Genomic DNA, 24,786 nt, shown 5'->3' with positions numbered 1-24,786 from the left:
GTACGTAAAACAAACATTTTTATTTCTCAGTCACTTTCAAATAATACTGTACTAGCTGAAGTAAGGTACAATGATTTTCTTTTTGTTTCTTCCACAGAACATATGGACATTAAAAAAAATATATTAAAGATGTGTGTTATCAAGATTACTAGCTTTTCCAGTGAGACGTACTTTCATTCGTGCAATTGTCCGATTGATCTCTTCTGCATTTCCCACAGTGACTATGTTCGACTTGAGCATCTGATCGATCAATACCAGCCAATCAGCCAGGTCAGTTGTAGTTTTATCCAGATCAGCAGGTGCAGAAAGTTCGAAAGCCTGCTGAGTCTGTACAGGAACTTCAAAGGAAGATGACAGTAGCACCACATTTTGGACAGCAGGATAAGCTGAAACAATAAATACAGTCAGCATTTTAAATAAATATTCTTTCCCTAATATTTAAAAAAATCAAGTCCAAAGTGGTCAGGGCAGACCATGACACTGAGAAACTGTTGGTGAGTGGGATGAATGTCAGCATGAAAGTAAGGGTTTTAGATGTTGAGAGTCGTACACAACTTCTTTTTCCAGGGATGTAATTAGAGATGCCAATGTAACTGTGCGAAACTTGAGTTTGTGAGTAAAGTGATTGAGATGGCAAAGGATGAGAATGGGTTACTCTAATTGCCTTTCTTTCTGGGAACTAGGAAATATGTTGAGTATAAACAACTCCCTTGGTACTGAAGAGGAACCTTCTTTATCACTCCTCACAGTAACAGATTCTACTTCTTGTCTGAAAATGTTCTCAGGAGAGTGGCCCCCACAAAGGGATGGGGAAGAGGGTTTTGGAGGGGATAGGGATGCAAACTCTGCTGTATAGCCAGATTGGATGATGCTAACCACCCATTTGACTATTGTTATTGCACTCAAGTTGTTGAAAAAGAGTGCTAGACGACCCCGAAAGGATGCACAAGAGTCAAGAGGTGTTGGATTCGGTGGATTGCAGATTTCAAACTCCCTTCAAAAATAACATTTACGGACGAACTGAGCCTGGAATGAGAACCCACTGTAGAAGGCATGGGGAAGTGAGTCTTTTGAGCTCTCTGCTTCTTACAGAGTGGCTAATAAGATCTCTGGTGGAAGAACTGTTGTGCCATAATTCTCTTTGGGGCTGGTATTTATATTCCCAGGGAGTGGAGGGTGGCCCTGGTGTCCTTTGAAGTGTGTAAAGACTCATCCTCCTTCTGATTAAACAGATGAGTCTCATTGAATGGAGGGTCCTCAATTTCCCAGGGAAACCCAGAAGCATGAAGCTACAACTCCCTGCACATCACAATGGCAGTAGTTATTGCCTAACTGCTGATTGGAGAGCAGCACTGGCAATCATCTGCCTTCCTTTAGGAGAGCCTGGAAATGAGCTTTGTCCTGCTGTGGGCGACTGTCAGAAAAGTCCATAAATTTCGAATAGTTCAGGAAGTTATACGTAGCCTGTAGTGCTTGGTAACTGACTACCCTGAACCAGAGGCTAAAAGAAGAAAAGATCTTCCTTCCCAATAAGTTGAGACACTTGCCCTCCTTTATCAGTTGGTGTAGATCACAGTGTTGTTGCCTAGATCTCTCTTCAATGACTTGGACCACTAAATTAGGAAACTAGGGGCAGGATGAACACAAATTCCACCCCTTTGACTAGGACATAGTCCTCTTACGGGCAAGGTCTGCTGATAACTGGGGTATTCCAGACCACAAGAGCTGGCTCCAGGATGAGTTCATTAACTGGGAGGGCTATTCTACTGGAGCCGGAGGACTGGAGGATGTCCAAGAGCTTGTGTTAAGGATCCTGAACCTGCTCAAGAGGAATCTGCAGCTCTCCTACAATTCTGTGAAGGAGTTCCTGGAATTGCTCATAATCATCAAGGTGACATGGAAACATCAGAGTCACCACCATGTCTGCCAATGAAGATGAAAATCTCATTGGATCTTATGGAACCACCGGACCTGGCGCATACTCCTCCTCCCTCAGTAGAATTTGAGGGCAACTCCAGTTGTCCCCTCAAAGGGAAGGGAAAGAGTGATTCCCTGGCAGGCCAGACTATCTCTGCAGGATGGTCCTGGTCCAATAGCCCCTAGTATGGCCAATATTCAAAATTCTCTGGCTCCAGACGCATGTGTATCCACACTGGAATACACATAAACACCAGCACTCAAAGAGAACTGAAGTATTTCTTCCATTATGGCTAGATCAAAAAACATCCTCCTCCTATTAGTACTATTGGTGGAAAACCACAAAAAGATCTTCTCATTCTCAATGCACAGCTCACTCAGACTCAAACAACTCAAGCTACTGCTTAAGGCCTTGCACAGACTAAGCAATTCACAGTTTAATCTGATGTCTTGTTGGATGCAGCAGGAACAACAACACTGCTAGTCAGATCTCCATCCCTTCCTTCAACAATCAAACCAGGTTACAATGAGGGTGCCCAATCTTAGAGTCAGGTGGTTTAGGGATGTGCACATTTTAAAACAAACCTACTACAGATCACCTGACTACCTTCCAAAGAAGCCATAAATTACAACTGCTTAGTTTACTTAGCTTCAACAAGATAACAAGTTAAATCAAGCTGGAATTCAAATCATGGGCATTGACTTCCAGTCATAAAAGTTACGATCCATGTTCACTTAACAATCTTGTTTCAGCTGACAGGCTGAGATTGTAAGAGAATTATTTGTTCCTTTTAAGTTTTCCTTAGTGGTGAGGAATTTTAAAAAAAGCCCATTATGAACCGATTTACTTAATTTCAGATTGTAATCTCTTTCAGACAGGGACTACATTTGTTCTGTGTTTGTACAGCATCTAGCACAATGGGGTTCTGGTCCATGACTGGGGCACCTAGACACTACGGTAATACAAATAATAAAGAAGTGGTTTTATTCCTCAGTATTACTCTTAAGCAACAACAAAAAACTATAATGTGACCTTTCCCCCAATTACATGCTCCCATGTTCCCAATAAAATGAAAACAGTCCTAAACACAAGGATGCAAATTCTTCATATTTATAATCTCCACTTCACCCAAGTTAATACAATTTTTTTTAACTGCAAACAGGATTAAACTCAATTGAATTAGACATGACTGAAAAGTATGTTTTCTGCTCATCACTCACCAGAAGGCTTTGCCTGTGTCACAAGATGGAGCTGCTGAATATGTGCCTCGAGTTCTCTCACTCTGTCAGGTACCTCTATGAACAACTACAGCACAGCATGGAAAGGCAAAAAACATACAGATGCTTGCTTTTTAACAGCTACAAAGAAACACTTATTAACATAGCTAAAATACTAATCACAAAATAAACTAAATACTAATGCTAGGTTTCCGACAAAGATTTCTTTACAAAGCAGGCAAAGCATCACAGAAACTTAACCTTTAATCATCACAAGCAAGCAATATCACCCTGTATTCAGATAGTGTTTTTATATAGAGTAGAGTGTTTTATGTACGTGTGCGCATGTGTGCGTGCATGCATGTGTCTGAGTTAAGTTTGAGTCAGACAGCACAGAATTTAGAGACAGATCAGAGACAATCTTCTCCATTCTTTTCTGCCTAAATCCCAAGCTGTGACTCATTCCCTACTAGTTGTGATATTAGCAGAGGCACGCAAGATGTACCAAAATATGAGGTGTGAGTTTTTTTAAAATGTGGAAAAATTATCCACTACTAGAGTCGATCAAATCTGGTAAACATGATTATGGAAAAAGGAAAGAAGGTTACTTGGCTGGAGTAGGGGGCAAAACAGAGATAGGCATCTTTTTTTTTTCCCCCATAGCTACCAAATCCCTTTCCCCTGGCAAATACTCAGTTCCCTGACCAACAACCAAACTGTCCCATCAATCTTCACACATCACCCCGGTTACAGGTATCCCAGTCACACTACACCAGTCTCTGGTATTATTCTATATTCCCCCTTTTGGTCACCAGGCCAAGCAGGTCACGTTTCATTAGAATTTCTACTTCCTAGCATCCAACAGCAAAGAGAATCCAGGAAAGATGTGACCCCACCCATGTAACTTGAGTTTGGTTTTGTTTAACATTTGCTTTGATGATAACTGCAAACATTCTATTTCTTATTAAAAAGGTATTTTGAAAATCTTAATTTCTAATTGGTGCTTTGCAGCTTGTTTCAAACAAATGAACAGTTGCAATCTAACTCTTTAATGGAAAACTAACTCAACCAGGAAGATCCAAATCAAAGGAGAATGCATGCTGATTGAACAATTTTTACGTGAGTTTAGCACTTAGACATTGAACAGTATTCCAGTTCTGCACTATGGAGTCTAGCCTTTCCTTGATGTACATGTACAGCTTACAAAAGCATTAGTGGGAGTCACACATGTATGGAAAGGAGGACAGTCCTCTACCCGAGTAAACTACTAGACATGCTGACTACACAATCAATATGGAGAGAATACATACCTTGTTCCACTTCATATTGATAGTCCTTAAGCTGTCAGAAATTCTCTCCTTCTCATGAAAACCAATGCTTTTATCTGAAAGCACCTCAGGTTCAGCTCTGTTCAACCATTTCAGCTTTTCTCCTTGTACTTCCATTTCCTCAATTAAGCCCTGAAGGGGACAGGAGAAAGATTTAGGCTGAAGATAAAAGTGTGTGCGATCACAAACAAACTTTAAAAAATGCTTTTAGTAATTAAAGAATTTGACATTTGGAGAGCTCACTAGGAAAAAGAAAACAAACCAACCAGCATTTAAGCTAGACATCTAATAACATATACCAAGTGACAGAACACATTCAGAAGCAGATAAAAACTTTAACTATCAGCATTTATTTTCTTCCTGCATGAAAGACAAAAATCTGAGGAACTGAAACTAAAACAGAATACAGACGGGATCTGCTTTTATACATTACTCATGGAAGCTAGTCAACTCCTACATGCATACTTTGGTTTGATTACCTTTTGGTGTATCCAATATATTCAAATATTAGAGTATTGATTACTGTCTCCCCACAGGTAAAACTACAGTCTGTACCAGTTTTAAAACTAAGGTCCCAATCTTGCAACAATCTCCACAGAGAAAGCCTCTTGGGGCTCAGGCAGAGAGTTAGTGCATGGCAAGCCATGATCTACAGCGCACTAGCCTGCTCACTGAAAAGTGCCCTCGTGCGCGATAGCAGGGTTCACTTAGTACCCAGCAGGTTAGTGAGCTGCAGCTTTACTCCCCTGCTTGCTGCAAGCTAACTATTTCTAGACAAGCCCACACGCAGTTTGTTACAGGATAAGGGCCCAAAACTGCTCTGAGTTTTATAAGAGCCTGTCTTTGAGGAGGGGGAAAGAGATTAAAAGGATATTTTAAAGATATCCTTTTAAAAAAAACATCTTGTTTTGACCCTTGAATCTGCCCCCATTACTCACTGTTGCCTTTGTTAATATTACATTGCAGGGGCAGATTCAGCAAAAAGTTTCTTCCGTGTGTAGTTCCCACTGACTTCAATGGCATTATACATGGGAATAACTGTGTGCAGGGCAGGGCCTTAGACTATAACCTATGCAGAGCAGGGATCAGGTCCGTAAAGCACCTAGCACAACTAAATAAATAATTACATCATTAACCACAAGGACAACATTCATGCATCTATTTATTCATCCAGATTTTTATATAATCGGCACCCATCTGAGTGCCTATAATAATCATTATAGTATTGTCCTAGCAGGGTTCTCATCCCCCAACGCATGGACAGAGAGAATATAATGATTAGGAAATTAGTTTTGATAACGGCTGGTTGGGTATTATATAATAAACTGCACTTGAATGGACAATTGATGCAATTGTAACCAATTTACCTCATTTAAATAGATTTAGAGGAAGTTGAATTTTTGTATCCCATTTGGAGCTATTAGTTGAAATTTTAATAAGCAGCATTGCCGGACAGATTATTCTGTTCCATTCTATGCAGATCCTGACAGCATTCTCTCTCATTATCATACTCCCAGATACAACTGTATTATGTTATCAGTGTTCAACACAGATAAAATTTACAAAGACAACCAAAAGTATTCGATGGTGACTAAAAGGACAATTAAAGAAATATTCAGATTCCCAGTAACAGGACACTGGTGTCATTATTTACAAGTATTTTAGTTGGCTATTTACTTACTTATTTTCCTTAAAGTGCTAAACATTGCTATACATTGTACAGCTCTATAGTAATCAAACACATTGTGATATAATTGTAACTTCCTACATTTCAATCTCAAAAAATTTTAATACAGCTCACTTTGATAAGTAAAAATACCATTTTAAAATAATAAAATTTCATGCTCGTTATAATTTTTGATGGTTTTCAGTTTGTTTGGTCACATGAGGATATGTGATGTTCTACAACTGCTCTTATTACAACATGTCATTTGCCACAAATTCTTTTTCTGAAGCACCAGTAGCTGTTTTTGAACTGAGAATATAACAAAAACACTCTAAGGATGTTTACTAGGGTTCCACAGCAGAAGTCAATGTGCTGACTTCTCTTATGACATCTTTTCCCACCTCCTACACTCCTCTCAACTGGCCCTTAGTACAAGCTATCCCCTTATTTTGGTAATTAATCCCCTGTCGTTTTATGCAATATTATTTTTCTTGTGCCTCTCCTCATTTTGGATATTTGTCCCATATTTGGACCTTGGCAGATTCAGAATTAATGAAAGACACACATGCACTCATACACCTTTTAATCTATCTTGCCTTTAAATCTTGCAGGTTTTCTGCATGGTTGAATGTAGGTCTCGCTTCTAGGGCATTTTCTACATTTTCCAACCAGCAACTGAACTCATCCAGCTTCTTCCGGTAGTCCATTAGCTGCTGATTCTCTCCTTTCAGCCTATAAACCACAAATCCCACAGCGGATAACAAACCAAGATGAGGCAAATTGAGATAGAAAATCAAATGAAGAGAACTTGATTAAAAAGTGGAAAAAAATACATGTTGACTGAGAAAGAGGTTTGCAGCAAACCTGATGTTTGCAATAAACCTGATGATGTTTCCAAAATTTGACGTTCAAATACCGAAGCCTGTTGAGGTGTATGACAAACTGCCATAGCAGGGAACATTATGCACCACTCCTAAACTACCTCCAACGTGACATGCTGCTCTGTTTTACACTAAATGACAGTTACCAAGAGTTGGTTTTGCTGATCAAAGGATTCATCCCTCAACCATAAAAAGGCAAATCACTATTTTATCTCATTTAAACTTTACTTTAAAAAAATCTCCAAATAGGTTTTTCCAAAATATTAAATGAAAAATGCACATGGACTAAAACATCACAAAGCCAAGTTTCAGCAATTACTAGGGCCTAATTGCTATAAGCTACTAAAATACCACTGACTGAAAATATTAGGGACAGCATCTAAACATATAAACATTGGGAGGGAGCGTTTTCTAATAGCACACGAACACTTAATCAGGTTTTCCCTAATAAAATAATTGAGAAGATTGTATTTATTTTTCTATGTAGCAGAGAAGACTGAAAATTAGATTTGTTTCAGAAAACTCAAAAATAATACATATTATGGGGATTTAGCTTTACAATTTCCATTGAAATGAATGACATGTGGGAATATTTCAGATCCCACATAGATATACTGAAAATCTGCACATTTATTTGAGACTGCTCTTGAACTTTGATCTTTTACAGAAAATTTACAATAGTACTTCAAAATGGATTCTGATCTTATTTATAAACTGTCCATTCAGATAAATAAATGATTGTGTATGAAGGCTTCAACTCTTACAAACAGTATATTTTCTGTGTGTCATCTATCACTTTGTTGTTGGATTTCCATGAGAAAAAAAAAGAGTTTCAGGCAATATGTTCAGGTTAATGCAAATTAAAAATCAGCAGAATTGTACTTACAGTTCAACTTCACTCAGAGGAACTAGCGGAGTGTAACAGTGGTCCCTCCAAATAATCTGGCTTTGCAGGGAAGCCATTTTAACAAGAGAAAATTGTAGGGAGGGAGAAGGGGTGGGCTTTTTTGTTTGTTTGTTTGTGTTCACAGCAATCTAACTGAGTAGTCAAATTGCTGATGCTTTTATGAGAAAGTGGTTTTAACAGGCAGTTTGAAAATGGGGTCTGAATGTCAGGAAAATTCAGTCTAATAAATCCTATACCTCCTCTGGAGTCTTTTAAATGAGATTCTCCCCATCACATCTGTTCAGACACCCAAATTTCTGATTAACTTATTACCTCTGTTGTCTATCCATGATCTCAGCAGTGATTGCTTTCCAGCGTTTATTTAACCCCGCCAGTTTTTCTTGCAGGAAGCTCCCATCTGTAGTTGAGAGTTTCTGTATGATTCCTTCCCCAGTTCTGTTCAGTGTTGAAAAGCTGGTCTGATGGCTGCTGACTCCTTCTTCAAGTTCCTGTCACAAGTATGAAAACCATGCAGAATTTTATTACTGACCTAAACTGACTTTGATTTACGGCTTGTAACATGGAAAATGCATCCTGGCTGCATATTATTTTACTAAAAAGAGCATTTTAAACCATCTTATATCAACAATGTACCATTTTAAATGAATAATTAAATGCTTGTTATTAAGTATAGGTCAACTTACTAATAAACATAGTATCATAAAAAAGAAAAAGACTGATGTACAGTAGGCTATCGAATACAACTGAATATAAAGGAACAGACTTTTAAACTGTTAGTATTAGGGTCTACATTCATGCCTGATATTTTTAAGTGCTACATTTTTCTTCCTTTAAAAAAATAAAAACATTGCCCACAAATTGTATGATTTATCACCAGTTCTTCTCCAAATTTGTGTGCATGCTGTACTTGTATCCTCACAACACTTTAGCTAGGATAATTTTGGCAATGCTGGCATGGTCTGCAGACATACAGAAATCCAGGCAACTGAAGGAAGTCAGAAAAAATCAGGCTCAAACCTTAACATATCCCTCACAACCAGAAAAAGCTTACATTATTAGTACAGATCTCTTTGCGACTAGAACAGAGCTGAAGATGATTCAAGGAAGAGAAAGGAAATGCCTTAGAAGAAAACTCCAAACAGCACTAAAAACAAGAATAAAATACAAGTAATGCTCAGTGGATCATAAATTTCTCCTGTAATACATAAGTATTTATAATCTGGACTTCTAAAATATAGATACCTGCACCTTGCTAAAGGTTATTGGTGAGGAGGTTAAGTTATGCTTTAGCCTCTTGCTTCTAAAAAAAATAAATTAAGATTTTAGCTAAATAGAAAAATTGCTTCCTCTTATAGGAAGAACCAGGAAAATAAAATTTGAAAAGGAAAACCTAAAGCAAATAAAATTACATTTTTCTTTTTTCTGGACTCTTTACACAAGATAGTATTATGAAAACAAAATAGTTATGCTTATTTTCTACTCAGAATGGAAAACTAAACCGTACACTGGCCAATTATAGCTATATTAATTATTTTTAAAAGAATACCCTGTTAAGGGGTACAGACCCATTATTTTTAAAATGTACCCCAATGAACCTTCATATAGAAAAAAAAAATCAATAAGAGACAGAAATTAGGTCTTATGTCCAAATTATGAAATCCTCCCAAATGCCTGCAATCTAGGACTCTCCCTAACTCCTGAGCGAAAATTTTAAATTTATAATCTAATTTTAAAAAAAAGCAACTGAAATTACAACAAGAAAAGGAATTTCAAGTTACACACTGATATGTTTGCCTGCAAAACTTTAGAGGACCACCACAATTTCAAGTATATATTTTATTCATTTGAAATTTGGGCTCAAATCCAGGCTAATGTTTTGTCAGCTTTCCTGTCTTCTGACTGAATGCCACGTACCTGCTGATGCATCCCAGCTGTCTCCAAATCCAGGGTACCATCTGGAGTGTGGGCATCAGCCAGTAACCCTTCAGCTTCTGTTATCCACTGTGTGAGGTCATTGAGATCGCAATGGAACTGCCTCCAGTCTTCAACTGCCCTATCAAAACAACTGTTGGGGAACAAGAAAGGGTTTCAAAATTATCTACACTGTTTCATGGAAAAGACATGGGTTCATCTATATATATATATTTAAAATTAAGAGGAGTTAATTCATAACAACTTGTCCTGCAAAATAGAAAGGCCTGATATATTACAGTTAAGTCTTGTACACTGAAGAGTTTCTGGTATTGTACTAACTGCAAAAGCCAACCACGCAAATCATCACTGCCTTCTAAACTGAAGGAGCTGAGGGCAGGGCTGAGGAGTATTTGGTTTCTATTACTTGGGAAATAAAGATTAATTAGCTGCAGCAAAGCTGGTCTGCAGAACAATTTTTAAAAATAGTTCACACATCACAGCGCATGAAAAATGAAATATGATTAATTGTGCAACCTTTGTTTTTTGCTCACAAAACCATGGATTTCCTGCTGCCAGAAGCCTTAAAGAGTGAAGCTGATCTTCATCACGCCACACTGATTGTGAGCATTGCCACTCTACTTCAACTAGATCAGAAATGGGCCTGCATACAGTAGGTCCCACAGAATGTATTACACAATAATTTTCAATACATTTTTCTATTACTACCACTTTTGCAGCATCATATTAGTGTTAAGTATAACTTAAAGGATAAACATTTTCTCTGGCATGCAAAAGGTCAAGTACAGTAGTTAGCATATAGTAAAGGACATTATCATGCTTTCATACTAGCTAAACAGACAGCGAAGTCCATAGAGTAGGCTGACAAACAAAAGAGGTTTTTTTTACAAAACCAAGAACATACTCTTCAGAAAAGCATCTTAGCAAGGCCTATGACTTTTAGAATTTGTTGAGTGCTGACAGTATTTTTGCACTGTATACTAGATAAAATCTCTGCCCCCAAAGGATTTACAGTCCATGTAAGAAAGATAATACAGAAGAGACACATAATACACTGATGGACTGGATCATTTCCCACTTCAGATTAGTGCTTTTGCTTTTTTTTTTTTTTGCCTTTATAAAATATATAGGGTGCAGATCCTCAGCTGGTGTAAATCTGTATTGCTCCATTAATGGATCTGGAGTTGAAGATCTGGTCTGAGTTTGAGAAGGCAGTTTGTTTTAAAGGCAAAAATTGAGACATGGTACTAAGTTTGCACCCTAGGGGCCTGAACCATTTTTCCATTAACTTCAACAGAAGTTGAATCTGGCCATTAGAGAGGGTTACCTCATAATGATTATCTATACAATGATGTTTAAGAAGAAGTAAGTTTCACTTGTCTTTAAATCACATAAGATACCAAAGTCTACAGATATGAACCAATTTTAAACTATCAACATATAGCATTTTTTTTTTTTTTTTTTTAGCAATCTCAAATTTTTCTTTGGTTTCACACAACACTAATATAGTTAAATTCATCCTTATATGTTTGAATTCATTAATTCTGATTGGCCCTCTTTGCAGATAGACTTGGAGTTCCTATATAAATTCAGATATAGCCTGATCTAATTGTATCCCATAAGGAAATCCTTTAACTTTGAGTATCATGACCACTGTACTTCAGTTATTTATTTGCCGTGATTAAAAGTTTTTAAGTCTGATTATTGCTGATTGAGTTCGATCTGATCTTTGCTGAGACTTGTGCATAATTCCTGGCCTACACTTTTTTTTTAAATGTTTGTTTGACTGTTTGTTTATTTGTATGGTTTCATTTTTAAACAATAAAGGTCAGTTAAATTTATATAAAATCTGATTAATTATCACCAATTTACTGTAAAATGTAGAGAGTCTTAGATTGGCCTACATCTTACAATGGTGGACGGAGGGCCTTATCTGGGCTTCAACTTGTAAACATGAGTGATTCCCCCAAACTGAAATCTATAGCTTGTACTTCAACCCATTTAGAAAAGGAGCATTTAATTTACATATAACCTTAATCTAAAAAGTTTTGCAAACTGAGTACACTTTAGACTAGGTACAAACAAGCATTTTTTCCTCCAGAGATCAACTGTGTATTGTTCATCCCTTAAAAGCCAATGAATGAGAATGCAATACCTTCTGCTATCATACAATCAAAGATTAGGATTGGAAGGGACCTCAGGAAGTCATCTTGTCCAACCCACTGCTCAAAGCAGAACCAACCCTCCACTAAATCATCCCAGCCAGGGTTTTGTCAAGCCACATCTTAAAAACCTCTAAGGATGGAGGCTATCTTCAAATAAACTGGGCTGATAGCCCAACTGTAATATTTTAATAATCCTGGGCATGGTCAGCTCCTCCCCATTAACCTGTACAATGACTTTTGAATTTAATTTATTCATCATAAAAAATCTTTAAAAAAATCCAAGAAGAAACACATTGGGAAGGTTTCTTTTTTCACTAATCCCCAATACCTGCATTGACTTCCTCCTTACTTCAAGAAACTAACTCAGTGCAACGATCCCTACAACTAAATGGGAGAACTAGTTCTCTGCCAATGTTCTTTTTGGAGGTTTAGAAAGTGAACACATTGGTCATAGGATAATATTACCTCATGTAATATTTAGTTACTTAATATTTAAATGGTTATTCAAACAATACAGTGTTATTTTAAAATACCTTTTTTGCCCCATAAGTAAGTGACAATCCTTATGTTTGCACGACTTCTTTAAATATCAACCTTTAAAACTTCCATTAATTAATATAATCTAAGTAACGCACAACCAATTTTGCTTTTATTCTCCTCCTTTATTAAATTATGCCTATCTATAGAAACAGACAGAAGAGAGATTTACAAAAACTGCCACAGAGATTTACATAAACTGTTCTGTAAAAGAAAACCCTTAAGGCTTCTATATAAATAGAAATTAAATTAAATCTTGCATTTTTCAACTTTGTACCAACTATTCAGTTATGCCAACATTTTGACTGTTTAGAAAATGGTTTACATAGCCATGTGCACAACACATCTCGAAGAACTGCAGTTACTTTACTGGTAATTAACTTTCAAAAAAAAAAAAAAAAAAAAAAAAAGAAAGAAAAAAACTCATCAACAGTTCCCTTACAAGTGGAGCACACAGTTTCCACCCTGCTCTGAACAACATACATGCAGCTAGTATGTAGTCCAAACCTAATCCCATCCTGGAGTTTGCTTTGGCTGGTAGTTGAAACAACTTAAATTCAAGCCTAGGCTCTCTCCCTAAGGTCAAGCCTTGGCTGTTGCTAAGTTTCCCTGAAGAAAAAACAGTTATTTATCTGTAAAGTAACTGTTGTTCTTCGAGATGTGTTGTGCATATGTACATTCCACTGCAGGTATACACGTGTGTCTAATGCACTCAAGTTGGAGACTTTTGCCAGCATAGCCACTTAATGCATGATACGTCGCTACTCTCCACATGCTCTAAGTTTAGGGCATAAAGGCCTCCTCCCTTTCTGTTCCTTCAGATCACTGTATGTAATGTGTGTAGTAGCAGGGATGTGGTTGCGGAAAGTGCATGTGCACAACACATCTCGAAGAACTACAGTTACTGTACCGGTATGTAACCATTTGTTACTCATCAACAGTTGCCCTATAAGTAGAGGGGGTTTGGATCATCTGAATAGAGACTGTAACACTTGAAGTCAGTATCGTCACAGGATGCTTGAAGGATAACGTATTGCGTGGAAAGGCAAACATAGAGGACCACATTGCTGCTCTGCAGATATCTGAAATGGGGATATTGCTCAGAAAAGCTGATACACAGAGCAAGCCCTGGTGGCGTGAACCATTGTTCTTGGGTGGAGGAGAGACTTTACCAAGATTTTAGCAGAACTTAATGCAGTCATAAATCCAATGTGAAATTCTCTGAGATGATACTGATTGGCTCTGACTTTCTCAACATAAGCTATAAAGATTGGGTGAGGCTCTAAAGGACCTCTGGCCATTCAAGTAGAATTCCAAGGCTTCACAAATATCTAAGGCATGAAATCTTTCTTCAGCTCTGGAAGAATGGGGTTTGGGGAAGACGACTGGAAGATGAACAGTTTGGTTCAGACAGAAAGCTGACACTACCTCAGGCATAAATTTAGCATGTGGCCTAATGGTATAATTGTCTTTATGGAACATCATGAAGGGAAGGTCAGTCAAGAGATCTTGCAGTTCTAAAATCCTCTTTGCAGAAGTGACTGCCACCAGAAATGCCGTCTTCATAGACAAAGATGGTGAGCTTGCCGCCATTGGTTCAAAGGGGGATCCTATCAATCTAGAGAGGACGAGCTTGAGATTCTCTACAGGCATAGATCAGATACAGGAAGGTAAGAGTTGAGTAGACTTTCCAAGAATTGTAAAACCAAAGGAGAAAAAATACAAAATCGCTCTACTAACAGATGTAATGCAGTCAGGGAAGACAGGTGGACTCTCAGGGAACTAACTGACAGGCCCAACAATTTCAGCTGCAAGAGACAATCCAGCACACATATAACCTCTGTGCAATGTTGATAAGTATTTGTGATTGCACCCAAATAAAAAAATATCTCCCACTTTCCTGTATATGTGGCTCTAATGGATTATTTTCTGCTGCTCACCAAGATGGCCTGAACATCTGGGGAGCACAATTTACCATGAGAATTCAACAACAGATCTTTCACGTCATGAGGTAGAGAGATAAGAAGTTGGGATGCAGAGACTTGGCCTGGTTCTGAGACAGGAGATCCTTGACCAGACAAAGTTATCAGTGACTGAAAGGAGAGCTGATGTAGGTCCATGAACCAATACTGTCTTGGCCATGCCAGGACCATGAGAATAAATGTTGCTTTGTCTCTTTTCAGTTTCCTGACTATCCTTGAAATGGTAGGACCTGGAGGAATACATACAGAAAATGACAGATGACTGGACTTTGGTCCTGGGCAGAGGTTTCCTGCACTGTGGGAGCAGTAGACTTTCTCCTACAGTGTGACTATGATGGATGTCTAGAATCCCTCAAAACACCCCAAGACCAGTAAGACCATGGAAGATACTGCATTGTCAGTCATCCAAGGTGGGGGACTACCATGCTGGTGTCTCTTTATAAGAAAACGATCCTTGTTCCTTAAATCCTGTAATCCTGGTACAGGCCTAATAAGGTGAACTGAAAAACCTCAAAAGCAATACAGGTTCTTCCTTTTCAGAGCCCAGAAAAGAAACGTAGATTTTTTCAGAATAGTGAGGAGCAATCCTGTTGGTGCTCAAGGTAGTCTGCGAGACACCCGTGAATTCAACAAAAATGAGAATTGAGGTGGTTAGTAAGCTAGTGGTAAGTAAGCTAGTAGTAAAGCTAATGGCAAGTAAGGTTGAACACACTGATCTCAACAGCCCAGAAGGGACCGGAGTCGATGGTGCTGCCTCAAATGGAGCCAGTGAGCATCTAGATTGGTGGTTTCTCAAACCAGTACCAGAGGACTTACAAAGCCTTTTTAGGAGAAGATCGAGATTTTGACTGCTTGTCTGCATCAGAATTCGTGGAGTGCTTTGAGGAGGGAGAGGGTGAAGGGTGACGTTTCTCATCAGACCTTCACTTTGAGTCATGGGCAGCCAGAAGGGTGTTCCTCATGGACTCTGAATCTGTCACCTCTGGACGAGGCTAAGGTTTGATGTGGGACATGCCACCTCTTTCATAAGGTGAACTTTGAGGCAGAAATCACTGGATTTTTTTTGGCCTGGTGGGGAAGGAGGTATAAATAGGAATTTGTCCACACATGACTGTCACCAAGGCAAATCAAGCCACTCTTTTGCCTGTCCATAATAGGAAACAGTCCGTAACAGGGAAACAGGGAAACACACAGTTTGAAACAGAGGGATTTTTTCCATAACAAATCCACCAGGTATCTATACTAAATACAATAAAAGTAAACTAACTCTACTACACTAAATACGTCTATAACTACGTATACTATCGGAATTTTCAAACACTGGCTAACCGAAGCAAATGCTAAGGGGAGCTCCAACTCTCATCATGAGCAGAGAGAAGGAACGGGAATGGAAACAGCTGACTCACCCCTTTTATGTCTTCAGCTGAGAACGCGGTGCCTAGTGGTACTGCTTGCAAAAGTTTCCAAATCAAGTGCATTGAGTGCACATACTGTACACAACCCTTCAAAGGAAAAAATTTTTTAGCTCAGACCTTAGCCACCCCGACCAGAGGATCACAGATCTCTTCTCTCACTGGGAGAAGTAGAAAATGAGGGTGGAAATAGCAAGCCACACTTGCCATAATGAGTTAGAACAATGTACTTAGTAGTTTGGCCCCAATTCAGTAAAGAATTTAAGTGCATACGTAATACCATTCCTATTCAGCAGGACAATGCTTAACTTTAAGCACATGCTCAAGTCATATTGAAGTCAATCAGACTCAAGCATGTGTTTAAGTGCTTTATTGAAGAGAGATTGACTTCAGCATGAGCTCAGCTGCATCAGAACCTACCTTCAGGGTTTAATTAGCTAGCAGAATGGGTCAGCACAAGAACCCTGCCATCCCATTACAAACCAAATGACATTACAATCTGTAAAAATGAAAACAACGAAGGCTAACAATTCAGCTACCTTGGCCTCTTGCCAGACACTCAAGACATTGATATGTCTGTTGAAACTTGTGAGAAATGGAAAAGTGATTAACTTAATACACTTTCAAAGTGGAATATAGAATACATGTTAACTGGCCTGTTAGTACACTTTAAGACTTTGCATTATGTGGACAAAGGTCATTTGAATGCACACCAGCTAAAAATGAGTGGATGCTATACCCTCTTTTCCCTATGTATATAAGCCCTTAGAGTTAACTAAAGCATTATGAAATAGTCTAACCTTTTTGACTATAATGTAAGTGGAGTAGTTCCTCTAAGAGGAAAAAAGTGAAAAATAAAAGTTAAGGTTAAAAATTCCTCTAAAAGAAAAGGGATTAAAAATGCTATTGCCCCATACATTGTGGAAGCTGGTATTAATATTATTCTTTCAATTATCAAAATACGGGGGGAGGACTTTAAAACTAGCACTTTTTTAAAAATTCATAAGGTTACATAGTACTTTAGTTTAAATTCCCAGTCTGATGACCGATGTTCAAAACATTTTAATTAAGATGTCAAGCTTTAAAAAGTTTATAAATTTCAGAAATTAATTTGCATTCAATGAACCAGTTAGGAAGGCTATCCATTGCGTTTTCCCAGTTAATCATAAATGTTTAATTGATCCTATTTTTTGATACATTTATCTTTTTCAACAGGGAGATTAGCTTTCTGGTCAGCCTTGGCTGTTTAATTGTTAAGTAAATGGGATTTTACTGACATTTTATAAAAAGACAACAATGCTAAAAGGCTTTTAATTATGTCACCAAAAAAACCCAGAAAAAGATTGTGCACCAACAAAACACACATATAATATTTATAGATAGATAGATAGATATAGCTATAGATATTCATGTCTATAGTATATCAGCTAAAATACTACCATGACTGGCACCATATACAGACACACCATACAGAGAACACGGAGCAAGCATAAAGATATCCCTTTATGCAACATAAATTGACTCAGAAAGGAATGAGGGGAGCATTTTGAAATTTCTTCAACATGGATTACAAGATGTGCATCCTTTACAGGGTGAGAGCATTTAAAAAAAATGTTCAAGATTTCACCTTGCATTGTTACCAATTCTTGTAGCCTCCACTCTTTACACTTTCAAATGCCTCGACTACAATATGAGCACTTTCAATACTTCAAGTTTAGTATTTTACAGCCCATTCCAACTTGGGGACAACTGATGGTAGAAATCACAATGCTTGGGATCAAAGGTTAGCAGGATCAGACCCCTCCAGTTTATTTAATGGTAACTTCCTAAATTCAATTAGAATATTTTCACCATTTTATAATCACAATAGAAATGTCTTATAAAAATAATCAATGCATTTCAAACAATACAGCAGTTTTATAAGTGAGTATCAACTGTAACAAACAGCTATTAAATTAACTTTTAAAAGTAAAACATCCTATAACTGTGTCCAACTAACAGCTAACTTTCACTTTAAGGTTTTTGGATTTTTTTTTGTAGAATTACATTCATATTTGTTGAGGGAAAATACATGCAACTTAACCTATATTCAAAAATTATAATTCTAACATGCTTAGCCAATCAGAAAAGCGTAAAATAGCTGAAAATTTTCTTTTGTAAAAGAAACATAAAAGATCTCATCTGTTTTCTTATAAATTTATTTAATTGTTCTTTAATGATCAATAAACTGAAAGCAATTTCTTCTTATATAGACACCTTTCAATGTAAAAATATTTATAGTGTCACAGATTATCGTTGTTTATCATTTCACACACAGTGCCATAGGTTTATAGCATTTTACCAAAAATATAATATATATAAAACAAAGCATAAAAACTTTTGGAAAACATATGCCATTCAACACATTATCTGTTAGAACAGAGCTTTGTCAAAAAAAAAAAAAGTTGCAAACATTTTGCTATAACAGAGTATTCTACAGTATCAAGTAAAAACCATTTTGAGGTATTCTAGCTAAGGTATTTTTTGTAATAAAAACCTCAATACAATTTGTAAGATATTGCTGATGATATTGTTAAATAATATTCAAAATTATTTTGCAGCATTGAAATAGGAAATGTACTGATTAAACTGATATTCTTTGTAAAATGGTTAAAGTTCTGCAAACATAAAACATTTACCACTTGTTCATATTAATATATATTCCTACAAAATAAAAAAAAACGAACTTACCAATTGTGATCATTGTACATTCTATTAATTCTGTCCCACTCAGCATTCAGCTGTGTTAGTGCATCTCCTATTTGAACAGCTTCAGGTCCAGATGCTTCCAGTATAACATCAGGTTGTTTCTCATGAATGACTGCAATCTGGTCCCCAAGTTTGTCCAAAATGTCTTTTATGTTCTACAAGAACAATGGCAGCACCAACCCATTAGTAAAGTCAACAGCAGCAGGAAGCAAGAAAGGTCAGTAACCTCTTCAAAAAACCACTGCGACTATTGCCAGCTGAACAACTAGAAATGGAAGACTTGCTATCATGGGAAGAGCACCGACAGTTAATAAATTAAATCAACAAGGAAAAACCGTTCTTGGTTGCACCTTTTTAATTATGTATCCTTTCTAAAAGCTCATAAGAGAACAACATATATATATTTACAGCCAATCAGTTTTTGAGCAAAAGGAACGCTACGTATTATCCAATTAGCATTAGAATGAGCTTCACTTTTTCCTTTAGTATTTCAAGCAAAGACTGCACTTGCAATATACTGAAGTAATTTTTCTCTTTCTTCCTCATCTCATCAAAACTTTCTTTTAAATCTCATAAGAAAATGGGTAGTTTGCTCAATAGCCTGTGTGCGCGGAGAAATACAAACAGCGGATCATCTTGTGGAGGAATGCGCCCCATCCACCGGTTCGAAGGCCTCGACCTCCTGACCAACAACGTATTGGAATGGCTGAGGTTTGCCATATAAAATTGCTGAATGAATGCTTGAACGGAACTCTACAGCACACACACAAGCAGAAAAAGACGGGTCGTTTAAACTACCCCACCACACACAATCTCTGACCTATATAAAACTGCATTAAAGTGAACATTTTAACTTTAAATGACGAAAGGATGTTCAGAGTTAATACAGCTAATTCCAATCAAATTGGAATTGTACTATTGGTACTATTGTACCTAGGTGTTTCAAAACCTTACACAGTTCTGGCACTATTCTGAGACTTCTCTATGATCTAGATACAATGGCATATAGAGGAAACAACAGAATTTCATTGTATTTATCAACTGAAGTTTCATCATTTCAATAAATTCCATACACTTTTGCATGCTATTTTTCTTCCAAATGTATTTTAAAAAATATGAGATTATCAAAAAGAAAAATGTATGGGACACTATTACCTACACTATGAAGAGCCTTTTTAAACCCATACAGTATTACCATCATCACTGGAATCTCTCCTTTGTGGGTGCACAGTTCTGGCACTACAACGAGGGAACAGGGACTGAAAATAGCATCATCATCAAAAAGGATCAAAACACCTCTCCCTGACAAGGCATGACATTATAGTTATGTATACTTTTGAAAACCTTTGGATGAGCAATAGTACAATTGCTTTTCTCAGTGAAACATTTCAGCAATTCTAATTTTCCCTTGTTCTGAAAATTAATAAATAATAGTCCAGGAGTCCTCAGACTGTGATCTGTAGAGAGCTGATGAGTCACATGTTGCCAGCACTGCCTCCTTGTTTCCAGTTGCTTTTATAAGCACTGTGCAAAGAAATTACAAAGCAGCACCAAACACAAGCAGCAGGAAACAAGCAGAAGAAGCAGTCAGCCTAACTACTTTAGGGGACATTGCTACAAAGGGAAGCACATGCAGCAGATCTGGTGAGGGATAATTGGTAGGGATAACAAGGTAACGGGGAAGCTCGTATAGTCGATGGGGAACATTAGGAGGCAAAAACATGTGCAAGGGACAGAGACGTACAGGTGGGATGGGGAATGAAATGTAACATAAAAGACCAGGTACAAATTTCACAAGTTTCAAAAACTTTCAAAGTAAATGGGACTCAGATCCCTAAGTATCTAACTCACTTTTGAAAATGGGACTCAGGTGCTTTGGAAAATTTTACCCAGCAAGTTACTTTTTCACAAACAAAAACAAACACTAACTAAGCATGTGAGTAGTCCCACTGACTGGCTAGCAAGTGCTTGCAACATGTGCTTAGGTGCTTTACTGAATTAGGATGGGAGTATTTTCATGCTTAAAGTTAAATATGTGCTTTGATTACTCAAAGCCTAATTTGCATTAAGCTCAGCTACAAATAAATACTTTTCCAAATAAGTAACGGCTGTGTTTACTACGGGGATATGTGTATGAAATCATGGTTGAGACACAGCAAGAGAAGTTGACCCATTAAGCTTTCTCTCTTTAAGTAAGATGTTGACTGACCACACTATCAACAATTTAGAATTCTTGTAGCAGTCAACATTTAACAGAAAACTGTAAAATTGCAATGAAAGGAGAATCACTTCTCACATCTCTACTTGCCATTTCAAACTTGAGTGTTCCAGAAAGAGAGAGAGAGAGAGAGAAAGAAAGAAAATACGCACTCACATGTGACAGCTACAGTGGGAAGGACACAAGTAGGATTTATTTATTAATTTTTACACACTACATATTTAACCAGTATACTACATAGGTCGAAAGTGTAACCATTTTTTGGTTTTCATATGTTTTTGTTGCTCTTCTTACAATACAACACTTAGATTTGCAATACCTTCAATGAGTCTTCCTGAGTAGAAAAGTCCTCGTAGATACCAGTGTTGAGCTCTGGTGCATTCAGCAACAGTTCAACATCAGCCATGGCCAGCAAAATTCTGTTAATTTCAACGAGGTATTCAGTAGGGAAGGGAGTGGTCCTAATTCCTTTTAACCTCACGACAGGGATCGCCTAAAGAAACATAAAAAGTCATTTAATTAGTTACTCTTCTCAACTTAAAGCATTATCGAAAAAAAGAAAACCCTAAACAAAAGGCTATTGTTACAAAGGAAAATTTTCGCTGATATTCAGATTAGGCATTTTCTAAATTAAAAAAAAAAAATCAGAGTTCTTTCTATCCATCTCAAAATTACCCAATCCCACAAAGGGTCATCAAAATTGTGACTGTTGATACCTGCAATTAATTTAATTTTTTTTAAATCCTTTTAAAAATTCAGTTTTAATTCTCCCACCTTCATTTTCATACCTCATACCAAAAGGTACAACACTTTTCTTCCCTGGGCTTATGTTTACAGGAAACAAAACGGGAACAAAGATAGTCTCTGCTTTCCTGGCTCTCAGTGCTTTACTGAAGACAAAACTGAAAGTTGCAAATTTACTACAGCACATCCCATCATTTTTTCCCCAGTCTTCTTGGCACTTTTTGCTCTCAAAAGTATTTTAAAATATCCTCTCATAGTCTTAAGCTTTGCATAGGATGATTAAAGTCCTACAAAGATGTGAAAACATGTTAATACTCTTCTAGGAAGTGCTAAATATTCTTCCTGGAAGGTGTTCACGGTGCTTCCAGTGTCAATGTAGTTGGCGCCCCATTTTCCCTCACTGAACAACTGAGTGCCATGTTTGTATGCATAGAGCATCCAGTGTATCCATTTTGCAGCTGCAAGAGATTAGCAATTTCTGGGGCCTCTGGAATCATCTCATATAGCTCCTATAGACCAGAATCTGTCTGAGTGAGTCCCCAATTAACAGAGAGGGAAGCACTGGAGCTAGTAAAATGTGGCTTTCTTCTACGGCATATGACACAAATGCACTGGTGAGTTCCTGGAAATTAGCTCCAGGGTAGCCTAACCTTCTACATCATTGCCATAGCTGGCAAAGGCAATAGTCTCAAGTATGAAGCAGATTTTCCACGGACTGAAACATCCTTGAAATTGTTTCCTGTTGCAAAAGCTTGTTAATGGACAGGGGACTCCGTATTGCCATCACTGAAAACACCAAAGCTTTAATATCAACAGTAGAAATTAAAACCTTGCAATGGCCACTCTCTCCTTCACCTGGTGTGGGTATAACACACCATCATGGTTACATGAAGCAAATGAGTTGACAACGCTGCATGATGGTGCAATGAGTACCAGAGCTCTATATTATTTGCAAGTTCCTTTGTCTTTTTATTAAATGGCTTAGTAAGGCAATCGGGGAGGAAATGGAAAAAAAAATTCTCTCACAGGTAACAACAGATTGTGCCAGTTTACTGAAGTGACTGCAGAACCAATGACCTATCTGAACTCCACTTCAATGTCAGGTCTACTTGTACCTTTTATAATACATAACAGTCACACACCAAGTGCTTTTTGGGAGGACTAGGGGATGAAGTGATACTGAGTGTAATCTTCTAAAAAGTGTTCTTTTTAATGACAGCAGCATCAGCAAGGACATTAGTAACTTCAATGCCTTTAATATTGCCTGTGCCAAATCTTGTAGACATGTTGAACAGATCTCTTAGTATCAACATTAACTGTTGCTGCCAATTAGCATGATGTTAGAAGAAGACATCAGCAGAATTGATCTAAATTTTCATCCTGCATCTATCACGCTATATATAAACCATGAGAAAAATTAAAAATTACTCTAAAATACCCTTCCATGAATTAAATTCATGCTCAGGTTTTTGGGTAAGCCCATTTTAGGTGTTGAGCTACCAAAGCAAGATAATTAACTGCATCAGTAACAGCATCAAGTGGCATTTTTTCTTTCATCAAGGTACTAGAAGTGTTATTCAACAAATGTATCTACTTACAAAAGGTCTCTGCTACTGTAGGGTCTGCAATCCTTAGAACAGGATTGAGTAAGATCAGCTTTTTGTGCTCCACTCCAAATGGACCATCCACTTCTTCAATCTCAGGAAGATTGAAGGAAAATTGACAACTTTTGCAAATGATTTCTGCACAGTTGCTGTTCATCTGTGATATTTTGCATTTTCTTTCTCCCATTGTGCTGCTAAAACTCTTAGAGTTGCCGAAATCACTCAAGCAACATCTGGCCTAGTCATAATCCACTACTCAAATGTACTTCAACTGTCAGCAAGACAAACAGCTCTCCATCTCCCTTGATACAGGAATTCAGTGTTTGATCAATAGCAATGACTGAAAAAAACACACTTGTGTCTTTCACTCTATGAATTTGTCAAGCCTAAAGTTATATTCAATGTCTGGACATTTCTGGGCAGCTTAGAGATGCTGTTCAAATTAACTAGAATCCAGTGGGCATAATTTGTACAGTCAAGAGGAAAAGAACCATAGAAGAAGCTCAAGTCAGGGCATCTAGCTGTTGAATGAAGTTTCTCTCAGACATTGAACACTTCTAAGGAAGGATGCAAAACTGCAGTGCTAGCACTATACTGAAACATCTGTGTGCTGGCTTGAGACTACGTTACGTCTCAGCCATTTATCATGCACACACAAAAAGCATCATGTAGAAGCATAAAATTGACTCTAATGCAATCCAGAGCATAATTAGAACATAGGGACTTAAAATAATCCATATCAACTTTTGATGCAATATCAAAATAGTGCATAGACACTATTTTTGTTAAAAAAAGCTCGCAACAACTGTGCACATGCTGATCGCAGGATTAACATGACAGTCAGATACAGGAAATTTATAACTAGTACATATGCATGCTACTATTTTCAGGGTTTCCCTATAAGATCATTTTCTTCACATGCTCTATTACTTCACCAACTTTAGTGATTTAATTCTGAAGACGTAAATCCAGCTCTTTTTTCTCCAGCCATGCAGGTCTCCGGGGCCTTGGAAAAGACGGTTACTTACCTTGTAACTGTTGTTCTTTGAGATGTGTTGCTCATGTCCATTCCATTCTAGGTATGTGCACACCCTCCTGCACGGTTACCAGAAATTTTTTCCCCTCAACAGTACCCATAGGGCCGTCTCCGGCGCCCCCTGGAACCCTGCGCACATGCCGCAGTATATTGACATGAGCAATCACTCAAAGAAAAATCAGTGTTTCTGCTGCAGAAGAAGGCAGTCTCTGCATCATCTACAAAACTCGGAGCCCTGCTCTCTGCAGGATCTTTCCTCAGCAGTGCATAAGAGGTGGAAGACGACTAAGAATGGACAAATGCCTAAATGTCATTTAAGGCCACTGACCTGCAGTAACCTCCATACAGTTGGTTCTGCAGCTACCTCCACAGCAGTGGATGAAGGATGTTACAAATAACTGCAACACCCATGCCGGTATGCACCAGCCAAATGCAAGGATCTGAATTTCACTCAAATGCATAGTTATTTTGATTGATCTTACTGTCTTGCT

General features: G+C 37.7%; 1 protein-coding gene across 1 annotated transcript in view; it reads right to left on the bottom strand.

Annotated features, from left to right (window-relative positions):
* Positions 1–24,786, bottom strand: part of UTRN (utrophin) — a 503,387-nt gene that overhangs the window by 312,783 nt on the left and 165,818 nt on the right. The window contains exons 41-48 of the mRNA XM_067542236.1: positions 21,231–21,404; positions 18,676–18,848; positions 9,832–9,982; positions 8,230–8,405; positions 6,726–6,861; positions 4,422–4,595; positions 3,139–3,223; positions 172–386 (exon numbers count right to left, since the gene is read on the bottom strand). Of these exons, the coding sequence (XP_067398337.1) occupies positions 172–386; positions 3,139–3,223; positions 4,422–4,595; positions 6,726–6,861; positions 8,230–8,405; positions 9,832–9,982; positions 18,676–18,848; positions 21,231–21,404 (1,284 nt within the window). The remainder of the gene's footprint in view (positions 1–171; positions 387–3,138; positions 3,224–4,421; positions 4,596–6,725; positions 6,862–8,229; positions 8,406–9,831; positions 9,983–18,675; positions 18,849–21,230; positions 21,405–24,786) is intronic.

Source organism: Emydura macquarii, unplaced genomic scaffold, assembly GCF_026122565.2.
Source record: "Emydura macquarii macquarii isolate MOO-44397 ecotype Brisbane River unplaced genomic scaffold, CSIRO-AGI_Emac_v2 contig_705, whole genome shotgun sequence".
In the NCBI taxonomy this organism is placed as follows: domain Eukaryota; kingdom Metazoa; phylum Chordata; order Testudines; family Chelidae; genus Emydura; species Emydura macquarii.
The sequence above is the reverse complement of the archived record's forward strand: the minus strand, read 5'-3'. Positions and strand labels throughout refer to the sequence as shown.